Source organism: Pelodiscus sinensis, chromosome 2, assembly GCF_052426305.1.
Source record: "Pelodiscus sinensis isolate ZL-2025 chromosome 2, ASM5242630v1, whole genome shotgun sequence".
NCBI classification, from domain to species: domain Eukaryota; kingdom Metazoa; phylum Chordata; order Testudines; family Trionychidae; genus Pelodiscus; species Pelodiscus sinensis.
In genome coordinates this window covers 8,654,971-8,668,691 of record NC_143053.1, presented here as the reverse complement: position 1 = coordinate 8,668,691, position 13,721 = coordinate 8,654,971, and the positions used below count along the sequence as shown (strand labels likewise).

At 50.8% G+C, this 13,721-nt stretch overlaps 1 protein-coding gene across 1 annotated transcript in view; it reads right to left on the bottom strand.

Annotated features, from left to right (window-relative positions):
• The window catches only part of LOC102455565 (uncharacterized), a 52,502-nt gene that overhangs the window by 25,898 nt on the left and 12,883 nt on the right, over positions 1-13,721 (bottom strand). Inside the window, exons 8-13 of the mRNA XM_089776146.1 lie at positions 10,149-10,250; positions 9,943-10,041; positions 6,288-6,416; positions 5,292-5,420; positions 4,423-4,539; positions 2,641-2,739 (exon numbers count right to left, since the gene is read on the bottom strand). Coding sequence (XP_089632272.1) covers positions 2,641-2,739; positions 4,423-4,539; positions 5,292-5,420; positions 6,288-6,416; positions 9,943-10,041; positions 10,149-10,250 — 675 coding nt within the window. The remainder of the gene's footprint in view (positions 1-2,640; positions 2,740-4,422; positions 4,540-5,291; positions 5,421-6,287; positions 6,417-9,942; positions 10,042-10,148; positions 10,251-13,721) is intronic.

Genomic DNA, 13,721 nt, shown 5'->3' with positions numbered 1-13,721 from the left:
TACAAACCACGTCTGTGCCCCCACGAACTTCCAAACGAATTAATCCAACAGGCCGCTTGGGAGGAGAGAGTTCTAAGAGGGGGGACATGATCAAGCCAACACGCTACGTATATTTTAACTCAGCAATACTCCCATGTGCCTCTCATCACTTTATGACCATTAAAAGGATGAGCCAGTGTGGTGTCTGGAGAACAGCAAGGACAAAGACTAAAGAATCTGCAGGTGAACTCTGCATAACCACCAGACCCAACACAACACATGGATCAGTGAAGAACACCACCGTTAAGTTATGTTAAAACAGTTAAGACCAGGTTCTGGAAGAGACTCGCGGCAGATGTATGTGAATTCAGAGGCCATCATTACCTAGTAGTTGTGGACAATTTTTCTGAGTATGTAGAAATATTGTAGCTGAAAGATGTAACATGTTGTGGAGTTATTGAGAGCAGGAGGGGAGGGGACTGGACTTGATGACCTCTTGAGGCCCCTTCCAGTTCTAGTGTTCTATGATCCAATGATTTCTGCTTTTCAGACAACTAGTGATAGACAACGGACCACAATTCACTGCAGTAGAACAGGAGTAATTCTGAATGAAATATGAGTTTGGTTATATTATTAGTCGTCCACATTCCTCACAAGTGAAGAAGAGGCTGAGGAACCAGCACATACAGCCAAGAAAATCCTACCACATAAATATCCATTCCTTGCTCTTCTGACTTACAGATCAACACCAATAGCAACTGCTGGATATAGTCCCACACAGATCCTAGTGGGAAGACAATTAAGTACTGTTCCAAATTTGGAAAAAAAAATCTGTCTCCAAATGGGAAGACATGAAGAGAGTAGCCAAATCAGATAAAAAGGCTAAAAGGAAACAGTCGTGGGATAAGAGTAAAGGTCCTCTCATGGATCAGAAACTGGTTAAAAGACAGGAAACAAAAGGAAAGAAATAAATAGCTGTGTCCCCCAAGGATCTGTACTGGGACCTGTACCGTTCAATATATTTGTAAATGATCTAGAAAAAAGGGTAAACAGTGAGGTGGCAAAATTTGCAGGCAACACAAAATTACCCAAGATAGTTAAGTCCAAAGCAGACTGCAAAAATTTACAAAAGGATCTCACAAAAATAGATCACTGGGCAATAAAACATCAGATGAAATTCAATGTTGGTCAATGCAAAAATAATGCACATTGGAAAACAATCTCAATTATACATACACAATGATCGGGTCAAAATTAGTGGTGAGAACTCAAGAAAGAGATCTTGAATAATTCTCTGAAAACATGTGCGTAGTGTGCAGCAGCAGCAGCAGCCAAAAGAGCTAACAATGTTAGGTGCCACTAGGAAATGGATAGATAATAAAATAAAATATAATAGTGCCAATATATAAATCCATAGGACTCAGTTGGAATATTGTGCCCAGTTCTGGGCACCACATTTCAAGAAAGATGTGGAGAAACTGGAGAAGGTCCAGAGAAGAGGAACACTAATGATGAAAGGTCTAGAAAACAGAACCTTTGAGGGAAGACTAAAAGAACTGGGCTTGTTTAGTTTAGAAAAGAGAAGACCGAGGGGGGACATGATAGCGGTTTTCAAGTATCTAAAAGGGTGTTACAAGGAGGAGGGAGAAAAAAATGTTCTCCTTGGCCTCCGAGGATAGGACAAGAAGCAATGGGCTTAATTGCAGCAAGGGAGGTTTAGGTTGGACATTAGGAAAAACTTCCTGCCAGGGTGGTTAAACACTGGAATAAATTGCCTAGGAAGGTTGTGGAATCTCCATCTCTGGAGATATTTAAGAGCAGGTTGGATAGACACCTGTCAGGGATGATCTAGATGGTGTTTGGTCCTGCTGTGAGGGCAGGGGACTGGACTCGATGACCTCTCAAGGTCCCTTCCAGTTCTAGTATTCTATGATAGTATGCTTCCACCTTGAATACTGCATGAAACTCTAGCACCGACAGCTGGAGTTTGTTCCTCAGAAAGAACAATCATCAGAGCAAACTCTACTCCTGGAGGATGAAGACCTAGAAGACAGTGACTCAAGGATTCTAGATTGATCACAGGCAGTTATTGCAAACGCAGCGTTTGAGTTTGTGTAGTTAGAAAACTGGTACATTTCAGACACTCCCCGACCTTCCAAGATAGCCTGCTAGTGCAAATATTGGAAGGGGTAGGAACGTAGAACTGAAAGGGGAAGGTGTAATGGAATGCTAAACTGTCTTATACCATGTGTCAAATACCTTCTTTAAGTTCTCCTCGGCCCTACCGGACGGTGCATCAAAGGATCTTATGCTGAACTCATCTGGCCTGTATTTGCTCAGAAGGAAGCTCTGTACAGGAATATTGCAGCCGGCTCTCGTTCTCCTTCATTCCCTTCTATCACTGGTTGGCACTGCTCACACCTCACCGGAGCATGCGGGTCTGGAGACAGCTGCCAGCAGTGGGTTTGGCTGTGCAGCCTCTGGCCTCAAACGCTCCCCTCATACTCTGAGGTCAGTCATAGCAACTCTGGAATGAGGCCCATGCACCAGAGAGGGATCTCCCCCACCCTCTCCCACAGCCTCGGTAGGTACACAAAGCGCCGGGCCCCTGCCGAGGACCGGGATTGTCATGCTGCTGAGGCGGCGCTGGTGGGTCCCTACCTCATCGAAGACGTCGACGCGAGCATGGTGCTGGAGCAGGATCTTCACTATCGCGGTGTGTCCTCGCTCCGCCGCCACCAGCAACGGGGACCAGCCGTTCTAGGAATGGGAGGGAGAGACGGGACCTGCTTAGCTCTTTGGCTCCTTCCCTGCTATTGTCACAGCCCTGGAGAGCCAGCGCTCTCTGAGGTTCAGAAATGCCGTCAGTTCAGTGGTGGGCAAAGGTGCTGGACGAACAGCCCCAGGAAAAGCTCCGTGTAGCCCTCCCGACGGGCACCGGCCGGACAATGACAGCACCAGATTCCTCACACGCCTTCCCTGCCGAGGGCCGACGCGGAGGGACCCACCTCGGCCAAGCCTTATGGCACCTCAGTCTCAGTGTCCATTAAGTGTCTGCCCCCTTTTCTGAGGTGACTGTCAGCCAATGCCAGTCGTGCCGGAGGCTCTATGACGTGGCCACCCGTCTCCTCAAAAAAGGCCTGAGGCCACCAGCTCACGTCACGTCGGCCGACGAGCCAGCCGAGGGCAAGGACCCTTTGCCACTCCCCAACCCGCCTGGGGGCGAATGAGTCCTCAGCCCGTCGCCATCCCCTGGGACAACCATTCCCTTAGACCTTCCCATTTCACTCGTCCAGCAGGCCGCAGCTCTCCTACGGGCACAGGGGAAGGATTCCTGGCCCCTAGGGAAGATGCTCTGGGCTGTGAGCGCTTTCCAAGCCAACGCGGGCTTATTTCAGGGGTTAAACTGACAACACGCCAGAGGAACGCTCCAAGGGCGCTCAGGGACTGGGCTTCACACAGGCAGGCAAAAACAGAGCAGGCCTACCCTGGAGGAGATTGGGCAAAGGCGGTTGACAGGCTGGTGCCGTTAGGGCCGAGATGGGGAACCTATGGCCCAAAGGCTGAATCTGGCCCTGGCTTGCCTGGATCTGGCCCCCGAGGCTCAAGGTTCCCCCCCACCAGCATTGGGGAGCTGGCACTCCAGCCCTGACGACCCCTTTCCTCCCAGATCTGGCACCCCCCCACTCTGCTTCTGCACCCTCCCTCCCAGAACCCCCAACCCACTCCTACACCCTCCCTACCACACCCCATACTCCAAGCCTGCTTCCTCGCAACCCCTTCCCCCACACTGAACTCCTCATTTTGGGCCCCACTCCAGAGTGTAGGGCCCCCCCCCCAAAATCTACTAGCCTGGGCTGCCCAGACTCTGGTGTGAGGGGAATGTGTGTGTGTGTGTGGGGGGGGGGGGTTGTATCTCATCTCATTTGTGTGCAGCCCCCGACTGATTTTTCTGTGGGTCAGTGGCCCCTAACCCAAAAAAGGTTCCCCGCCCCTGCATTCAGGAGCTGGACTACTGCATGCTGCGGGCAGGGGACAAGCAGGCCTCCCAGCTCTGGGTACCCAAGAACCATCCCACAGAGCTCTAGCTTAAAAAGTAGAGCCTACAAACCAGGCGTCTGTCTATCCCTGGTGTGTGGGTATTGTTCTCTCTGCAGACTAGTGCATGTGGCCTGCCACTCACCAAGGAGTTGGGAAGGGCTTTTCTTCAGCACCCCTGTCAGTTCAGCAGCCCCAGGGCACGTTGGCCGCTCACATTTCCCCGGCCATTCAAACGAAAGCTGCTGAAGGATGCAAGGTCTAGATGTTTGCACAGGCTGCCCGGTGCGGTGCAGAACTAGCAAGGAACTCTCCGGAGTTAACCTGTCTGCCGGTCATTGCTCCTGCTGAGAAATGCTCCCCTTGGAGACCCAGGGGAGAGGTCCCAGCACAGGACTGAAATACCTTGGCTTGCTTGTTAATGGTCTGCTGCATTTGGCTGGTGCTCATGTGCTTCAGCATCTCCAGCAGGATGTCCGAATTGCCCACCCGGGCGCAGTAATGCAGGGGGGTCTCGAGAGACTGCAACACACCAACAACCAAAGGGACTCGGAGAAACCTCTCTCCATGCACCCTGTTAGCCTGAACAACTTCGCCAGTCCCCCCCCCCCCCCGTCAAGAGTAAGGAGAACTTATGGGGGACTCCTTACTAGCTAAGATCTTGCCTGTTCCGGGTAAACCATGAAGGGAAGGGTTTGTTCTGGGGTCCTTACCCCTCATTCTGTCTTTACCACTAAGGTACAGCATGTGTTGCACTGGTTGTTTCCTTTGTAGACATGTTCTGCCTTGTATATTTCCATGGCACGGTGCATACGCAATGGGGGAAGTGCTTTGGGACCCACCAGGATGCAGATAACTATAGGTCTCATATATACGTTTTTATTTTTAACTCTTTTCAGAAGTCTGACAGCTAAGCCAAGCAGTATCCAAGCCGCTGCATTGTGAGGGTTGTTTTCAAGAGAACTAAGCACATAGCTGCTTCAACAAGGACATTATTACTAATTATTATTATTAAAAATAATAATCAGGAATAATAATTTTGCAAATCATTCTCCATGCAGCCCGCTGAGTAAATGACTCTTTTACTGGGAACTTTCAGGACAAAACAGGACACACAATTAATTCAGCTTCCTAGGTCTGGGGAAACCCATGCCCCTCACACTGCTAACTGTGGTGGAAGGTGCTTGGCAGATGGCCTTATATGCCTGTAACGCACAGTGATGTCAGGCATCCACCGAGTCCTTTGCCCCAGTGGACCCCAGGCTTGTACGTACCAGCCGAGTGGTGCGGGAGATGTCGGCATCATACTCCATGAGCATGGCGATGATCCTGGTCTCCTCCTCCTCCAAGTGCACCAGGTCCTTCTTCACGGCTGCAGCCAGGTGGAGGGGCGTCTCCCCGGCCTGCGCACGGGCACAAGCCAAAGCACAACAAGCGAAGCAGCGCATGACCCCCGGAGTCCCGATCATGCTCCTGTGCAGCGCTGCTCTGTAACCACGCGGGCTTAGCACAGGGCCAGGGCAAGCCCCGGAAACCTCTCCCAGCAAGCAAGGAACCTGATTCTTCCCTGTTCAGTCACTGCTCCTGCACGTAGAGGCGACCCTCGGTTACTCCTGCACTGGGCTCCAGGCTCTCCCGTGCCAAGGATCGCGAGCCATCAACGCTCTTTTCCCATGCGAGGCCCCTGATCTCCACAGAGGGTCTCAGCAAGCGCATGTGCTTCTGTCTCAAGTCTCCCGACGAGCTCAGGAGGAAGGTGGGGACCGAACCGCAGCCCATCTGCCGTTTTAGGGTCTGATCCAAACCCCCCGGGTGTCCGGGAGAGGCTTTCAGTGACTTTGCATCAGGGCCAGAGAGAGGAGCCCGGAGCAGAGCAAGGTGAGGGGAGGAGAAGAGGCAAGAGAGGGCGGGAGGATTGCAGGGCAGTCTGGGTAGAGGTTTCTAGCACCGTCCCTGGAAAGCAGCTTTTTGCTCCAAACCTTCCAGCCTTGGAAGGAACCAAACATCCCAACGGAGGGGAGCAGTGGCAGGGGGAGGGAGCAAAGGGCCCTGCTCTGATGGCATGTGAGTGCCTCTGGCTCTCCCTGGGAGAGGGTGACAAGTTTGAAAGGTGTCTCCATGGCTTGGCTGGAGGGGTTCATTCCCCCGTGCCACGTCTCTCCCTCCCCCACATACACGTCCCTAGCATGCTCTGCCTGGCATGCCCAGATAGACATTCAGGCACTGGGCCCATCTCACATACAGGCCCCTTCCTCTCCCCCCCCAGTCACCTTGTTTTCCTGGTTGACGCAGGCAGTGGCCTCTGCGTGGCCCTTCTCCGTGGCCAGGGAGTTGAGGATCTCCTCCACCACGGGCAGGTGGCAGTGCTGGACTGTGATGTGCAGGGGGCTCTCTCCAGCCTGCCAGCAGGGAAGGGGCATTGAGATGGGCGTCTGCCTCGCTTGCAGGGCAGCACCCAGGGCGGCTTACGCCATCGGCCAGCACCGTCCAAAGCAAACTCCTCCGGCCTCACCCTTGTGGCCTCTCTCCACCCGGAAACGAGTGAACTACCAGGCGCTGAGAACCATCCCTCAACCCTGACCCTAAACGCCTGCCCAGTCAGCCTCTGCACTTCTAGGTTTATCACCAAGTAAGGCTAACAGAGGATAAACCACCCCATTAGACTCCCAGTTCCCTTCAGACGCCCACTGACAGCCCAGAGAGTCAGACGGCTCAAGTGCATATCAGGACTGTGCCTGAAATTTCAGATCCTTCAAGTTTCAGGGGTATTGTCTATGGTTCCTCCCTCACCGGGATGAGCATTCATGATATGTCTAGATTACATGGCTCCATCGACGGAACCATGTAGATGAGTTATTAGACAAAGGAAAATGAAGCAGCGATTTAAATAATCACCGCTTCATTTACATCAAAATGGCCGCCGCGTTGTGCCGATCAGCTGTTTGGCGGCACAGCGGGGCAGTCTGGACACTCCGCGGTCGACAAGGTAAGCCTTGTGAAATGAGGTTTACTGGAGCAGTCGACCACAGAGTGTCCAGGCTGCCCTGCTGTGCTGGCACAGCTGATCGGCACAGCGCGGCGGCCATTTTGATGTAAATGAAGCAGCGATTATTTAAATCGCCGCTTCATTTTCCTATGTCTAGTAAACTCATCTACACGGCTCCATCGATGGAGCCGTGTAGTCCAGACACACTCATAGTTACTGAGTCTATGCTAGGGATTTCCTGTTGGCCCCACATTCAACTTTTAAGTAGGATTCATCTCTACCACATCAGCCTTTCTAGCTGTGAGGCAGTAAAAGCGACCTGGAAAACAAACCAACCAAACAATTGGGCTAATGAGTCATTTAAAAACATGCCCCCCCTCCACTTCCCCAGCTCAACTTTGTGATGGAAAAAAGTGTCCTGAATAGTCCCCAAGCTGCCTTATTTGTTTTTTCCCACAGGATCTTCCTGCCCTTCAAGACTCTATAGTGACTGGGCAGCTAGAGAAATGGCCAGTTCACAAGAGTCGTGAGAGTAAAGCTGAGCCATCGAGAGAGGAAGAGACTCCTTGGAAGTCTTTGCTGGCTGGTTTCTGACAACACCTATTTCTGGTCTATAACTAAATAACATTCTGGAGAAAGGCAGTCTCGGTTAAATTTCCACCCTCCCTCCACTTGCTCTGTTAAGTTACAGTGAACATGCTCGGAGATGCAGCAGATGTTTTGACAAGCAAAATCAAGGAGCAGCAGCACTGACATTTGTGATATTTCTAAGAACAGGCATTCAGAAAAAAAAAAGAAAAAAAAAAGATTCAACCCTTTCAGGCTGCTTTTGTAACCGGAGAGAAGCCCCAAGGGCCCAAACTCAATGGCTACAAAAAAGCCTCTTTTCCCATGAGCAGGAAGCCAGACCCTGAGAAAGGCGGTCTGAGGATGCTGGCAAAAGCGGAGTCTAACAGGACAAGCAGCACCAAGCTTCCTGCCCACCCAGCTTTGCATTTCTATTACCTAGCCCAGGGCCCTCCCCTCATCAGACACGGATCATCGAAAAAAGTCCGACCCAGCAGCGGGGGAAGGGAGCAACAGAGCTGGCTGGGAAGCGGCGGCCAGCACATTTAAACACCTGCAACCTAATTCCTGCGTGAGCCCAGCTGTCCGGGGGGACAGCCTCACTCCATCACCTGGTTATTTTCCTTGGCCTCATAACTGGCTAAATAATGAGCAATCCGGCTTTGTTTGACAGCCTGGCCTAACCCTTTGCGCGTGTTAATGTTAAAACATAGTTTAGCTCTGGCATAAGTCCCCAGGGGAGAAGACAGAGTTTGCGGAGAGGATCGTCACTGGCCTACCGTGGGCTGGATGGTCCCTGCGGCTGGGGAGCACTGGAACAAGCGCTCAGGATTGGTGCCACTCCAGGCTACTCCAGACATAAGGGACTTGGATGAGCCAACGACTCTGCTCTGACCAGTCTTGCGTTCTGGGTCCTTCCCAGAAAGTTCCTGGGGCATTTGGCACCGCAGGCAGGTTCCTGATCCCCTGCACCCCTAGGGGAGTCCCCAGCCTCCCTACCTTCAGGGTGGCTGTCTTGTCACAAACCAGTTCTACTAGTCACATACACAGGGAGGCGTTGGAATTACAATTCCTCCGCAAGTTCAGTTCTCACTCTGATCATCATCTCCTCAGTCGGGACAATGAATGACTGGGACATTACCTACCTAACATTCAACGAAGTTTAATAGAGTTTAAAGAGAAGCTAGATAATTTCATGGAGGTTGGGTCCATAAAAGGCTATTAGCCAGGGGATAAAATCGTGTCCTTGGCCTCTGTTTGTCAGAGGCTGGAGAGGGATGGCAGGAGACAAATCGCTTGATCATTGTCTTTGGTCCACCCTCTCTGGGGCACTTGGTGCTGGCCACTGTCGGCAGACAGGATACTGGGCTAGAAAGACTTTTGGTCTGACCCAGTACGGCCGATCTTATGTTCTTATGTTCTCCAGCCTCTGAAAAACAGAGGCCAAGGACACCATTTTATCCCCTGGCTAACCTCCATGAAATTATCTAGCTTCTCTTTAAACTCTATTAGAGTCCTAGCCTTCACAGCCTCCTCTGGCAAGGAGTTCCACAGGTTGACTACACGCTGTGTGAAGAAGAACTTTCTTTTATTCGTTTTAAACCTGCTACCCATTAATTTCATTTGGTGTCCTCCAGTTCTTCTATTTAGGGAACTAATAAATAACTTTTCTTTATCGGCCCTCTCCACACCACTCATGATTTTATAGACCTCTATCATATCCCCCCTCAGTCTCCTCTTTTCTAAACTGAAAAGTTCCAGTCACTTTAACCTCTCCTCATATGGGACCCGTTCCAAACCCCTAATAATTTTAGTTGCCCTTTTCTGAACCCTTTCCAAGGCCAAAATATCTTTTTTGAGGTGAGGAGACCACATCTGTACACAGTATTCGCTTGCTCATTGTCTTCGGTCCACCCTCTCTGGGGCACCTGGTGCTGGCCACTGTCGGTAGACAGGATACTGGGCTAGAAGGACCTTTGGTCTGACCCAGTACGGCCGTTCTTATGTTCTTATGTTCTAAGGATAATAATAAACAAATGCTAAACAAGGTCATGAGATCTACAATTAGTTTAATTACACATAATTTTAAAAAATCACATTTAATGTGTACAAAAATATTATTTTTTAAATCATAAAATGTTCTTGTAATGGAATTTTCTCATTGAACCCTTATGTTCACTTTGAGGAACCCCTGGGTTCCGCGGAACACCATTTGGGAAACACTGGTCTATACAGAGCTACCAGACCATTTGTTGTGTTACAAATGTATCCTGTACAGACTAACTTGGCTACCCCCTGAAGATTCCTTCCTGTGTTCAAGTGCTCCAGCTCTGTCCCTCCCGTGTGTGTCTTGGCTGCTTTGGGTCACCTACCTTGGACTGCGAGGTGAGCTCCCCTCCTTCTTCTATCAGGGCCTGGATCATCCGCAGGCTGCCGTGGCGAGCTGCAACATGCATGGCCGTCTCGCCGTTCTGCAGCCAAAGCGCAGCATTGAAACCTCTTACGTGCCTGCTGGACCCAGCAGCCTGGCTCATCCCCGCCCTCCGCTCCGCCCTGGAAGGTGGCCCATGTGCTTTACCTCTTGTTCCACATTGACATCGGCACCGCTCTTCAGCAGCATCTCTGCCACCTTCTCCCCATCGCGGATGCGGGCGGCCATGTGCAGGGGCGTCTCCTGGGCCTGATGGGAGACACAGACGAGGACTCAGAGCCCGGGGGAACAGCGCTGGCTTTTCTTCTGACTTCCACTCAGCTGGAGTCTCCCTGCTGTCTGGCAGCCTGTGTCATCACTCACCCCCATGCAAAGGAGGCGCAGCATGGAGGCAACATCTGCCCTTCTGGTGGGGTAGATTGCACCCCCACCTAGCACACAGGCTGCAAAGCAGGGAGACATCAGGTCTGGTATATTTCATCCACGTCTCAAAGCCCCAGGATGTCAATTTCAGTCTCTCCAGAACACTCAGAGTCTTTTTAGCCTTTCCTACCTCTAGGATCCACTTTGAATGGCATGGACCCCTTCTGCTTAATAGCCAGGCCTGCCCCTACTCTAGGGCTGCCACCTTCAAGCTTCATCCCACGGCACAAGGTCACCGAGTCAGGGGCATACATGCTCTAAGTTTGTACTCTGTTATGAGAAAAGTGTTTCCTGTCCCCTCCCTCCTTCCTTTTTTATCTAGCCCTTGTCATGAGCACGTCACTGAAGAATTGTAGCATCCTCACCACATCATGGTAGGATGTCACACATCGCAGACACTGCATCTGCCCGGGAGATGTGTTGGTGCAGAATCCACAGTCAAGTGCAGGGCATGGGGTTGTCACCTTGAAATCCACACTGATCCACAAGGACCAGTCAATATTTCCTTACCTTCTCCTTCGGGTTGGCGGGAAAGTCAGCATCAAGGTAGTAGGAACTCTCCCTTTTGCCTTCTCACACCCCAGGTCTGGATGCTTTGCTTTAGATTCAATAGGATTTAATGTAGCCAGAAGTCAAAGGTGAATGTATAAAGCTGTTACGTGACCTACCCAATCCAGCCAGCACTTTCTTTCCAAAATAAAATCTCATAACTAGTCACTAAATGGCAATTCTATTTTATCTGACAAGCTTTCGAACCACTCTGGCTTTCTGCCTTTGTGACAGTCAGACTTAACTGCAAGATCCCCATGGCTACCTTGCGAGGACACTGCATCTCTAGTTTCCACCTGCTTTTTATACCTTGGTTTCTGAGAGCTGCAAGGTTTAGACCAAAGAGAATCACACCAAAATAGAGGTTACAACTGGACACCATTTTTCAAATAACACTTTTTTTCCAAGTGAGAAAAACCTAGAGCCAGGCTGACAAACAATTCGCACATTTGTGTTGAATTTGCTTAAATGTTTGGATGGCAAAAAACACCACATTTTCTGAAAAAATGTTTTGTGGAGCTTTGTCTGAAATGAGACATTCCACCTTTTCAATCCCAAACAAATTTCATTTTGAATTTTACTTCGTTTTCATTTAAGGACATTTTTTTAAAAGGCAAAACGCCTGGAAAGCAAAGCAAAATGGAATTAGGTTTTGATTTTTCAGTGTGGCCTCTGAATCGAAAAATCAATCCCAGGTCTGTCAGAGATGGCAGAATTCTGTTTGGGCCATCGCAGGATTTGCTGCCTACAGCACATGTGTACTAGACCCAAGAGTTCCTTCCATCTCAGACATGTAAGAACCCACATTTAAATGTCTTCCATGTACATTATTACCGACATCGTTAGAACAAGACATCCTGGAAGCACGCAAAGGCCAGTGACACCTGAGAACTTCACAAGTCATCACACAGCCATTCATTAATAATTTTGTTATACAGATAAAGTTATGCCACAAAATGCTGAAACGCAGCAGCAGAGAGAGAGAGTGTGCGGTTTTTAGTCTTTCAACTCAGGCCACATTTTAGTCATGGGTATTTTTAATAAAAGTCATGGACAGATCATGGGCAGTAAACAAAAATTCATGGCCCATGACCTGTTCCTGACTTGTACTATAGACCCCGGAATAAAGGTTGGGTGCTTTGTGGCAGGGAGCAACCCAGGGGCGCTGTGGGTGTCTAGGGGTGCGGGGATTGGGGGGAAGGAGCACTAGGAGAGGGGAGGCCCGGAACTATTGCAGATGATCTGGGGGAGGCAGGAGGGAGGAGGGAGGAGGTGGGCAGCAGTTAGCATCCTGGGACCCCTGCTGCTACTAAGGAGGTGCAACAGCATGCAGCCTGGGATCCTTGCTACTAATGGGGCATGTGGGGGGTACATAGGTGGCAGATTCCTGCTTCTGCTGGGGGGGGGGGTCAGAGGACAGTGCCCCAGGTCTGCCCCTGCAGCAGCTGGTGCAGCCATCCCTGGGCCAGCCACACTCATTGCTGCTGACGTCACAGAAATCACGGATCTGTGACTTCTACGACAGACTCACAGCCTTCATTAGGACGGATCCCTCGCCTCTCTTCCTGAGGAACCGTGGAGCATCGGTCATGATCTTTCCTATTATCCTCTTTGTTGTCATCATCGCTCGCGGCTGACATCCTGGCAGTGCCAGCCCTAAGCAGGACTACACCTCCCACGTACACCTACGAATCATTAATTGGGAGGGGCCCTAAACTATTGCTTCATTTCTTTGCGTCTGGCTCTGCATCCTGGCATCTCCCCTGTGCATTTTCACCACAGCCGGACCATGCCATCGACCCCAAGTTCCACTCTCACATACTAAGGCTCGTACGTGCGCATGAGGGGCTCCAGCCTTCTCCATGCTTCCTCACCCTGCTTATTTCCAGGTGTCCCATCGCGAACTGGCTGTTCCCTTACTGTTGGTACCATCGTCCATGAGTTACCATGGCAACTGCCATAGCGACTAGAGATTATTACAGAATTCCCCAAAATGTTAGCATCAGGCACCTGTTGGTTAGTGAGGCAGACAGAGTTGCCGGGCTCCTGGCCAAGGTGGGAGGGGGGGCAGCTCGATGGAAGGGGCGGTGCCTCAGGTGGAAGGGGCGGGGCATCCGGCAGAAGGGGCGGGGCTGGGGCTAGCTTCCAACAGCTTCAGCACTGCCTGGAGCGCACTGTGTGTGGGGGGCTCCAGCGGTGATTTAAAGGGCCCAGGACTCCGATGTCGCCATTGCCTTTTGAATTGCTGAGACCCAGAGCAACTAACCCTTTGCCCTCCCCCCGCAACCCCAGCACGCCTGTTGGCAGTATGACCTACTACACTGTGGCACAGAGTCCAGTGATTGCTGCATGGTGTCCCGAACGACTGCCCTTACCACATCTTCTGAGATCTTACCCTTTGCCGATACTGGGTTCTCTTTCCGCCAACTAATCATGCCAACCTGCTTCAGGCCTCTCCGCTGAATATCTGACCGGCCTCTAGGCCCTGTGTCACCATACTGAATAACAGTTACATTTCACCTCTCTGTCCCAACTATACTTACTACCTTTTATTTGTGGCTATAAAGCCTCTGCCACTTCCCTTGGGCAAATATATTACACCCTCTAGATCTCGCTGTAAGGAGCTTTGCCATCACTCCTGGTTATCAATCGCTAACACCCTCCATCCCTTATAAGTATTTACATCGTGGCTGGCGGCTTTTGTGTCCCACAGAAGTGGTCCTTCACTGATCTGTACGGTGCCTTTCT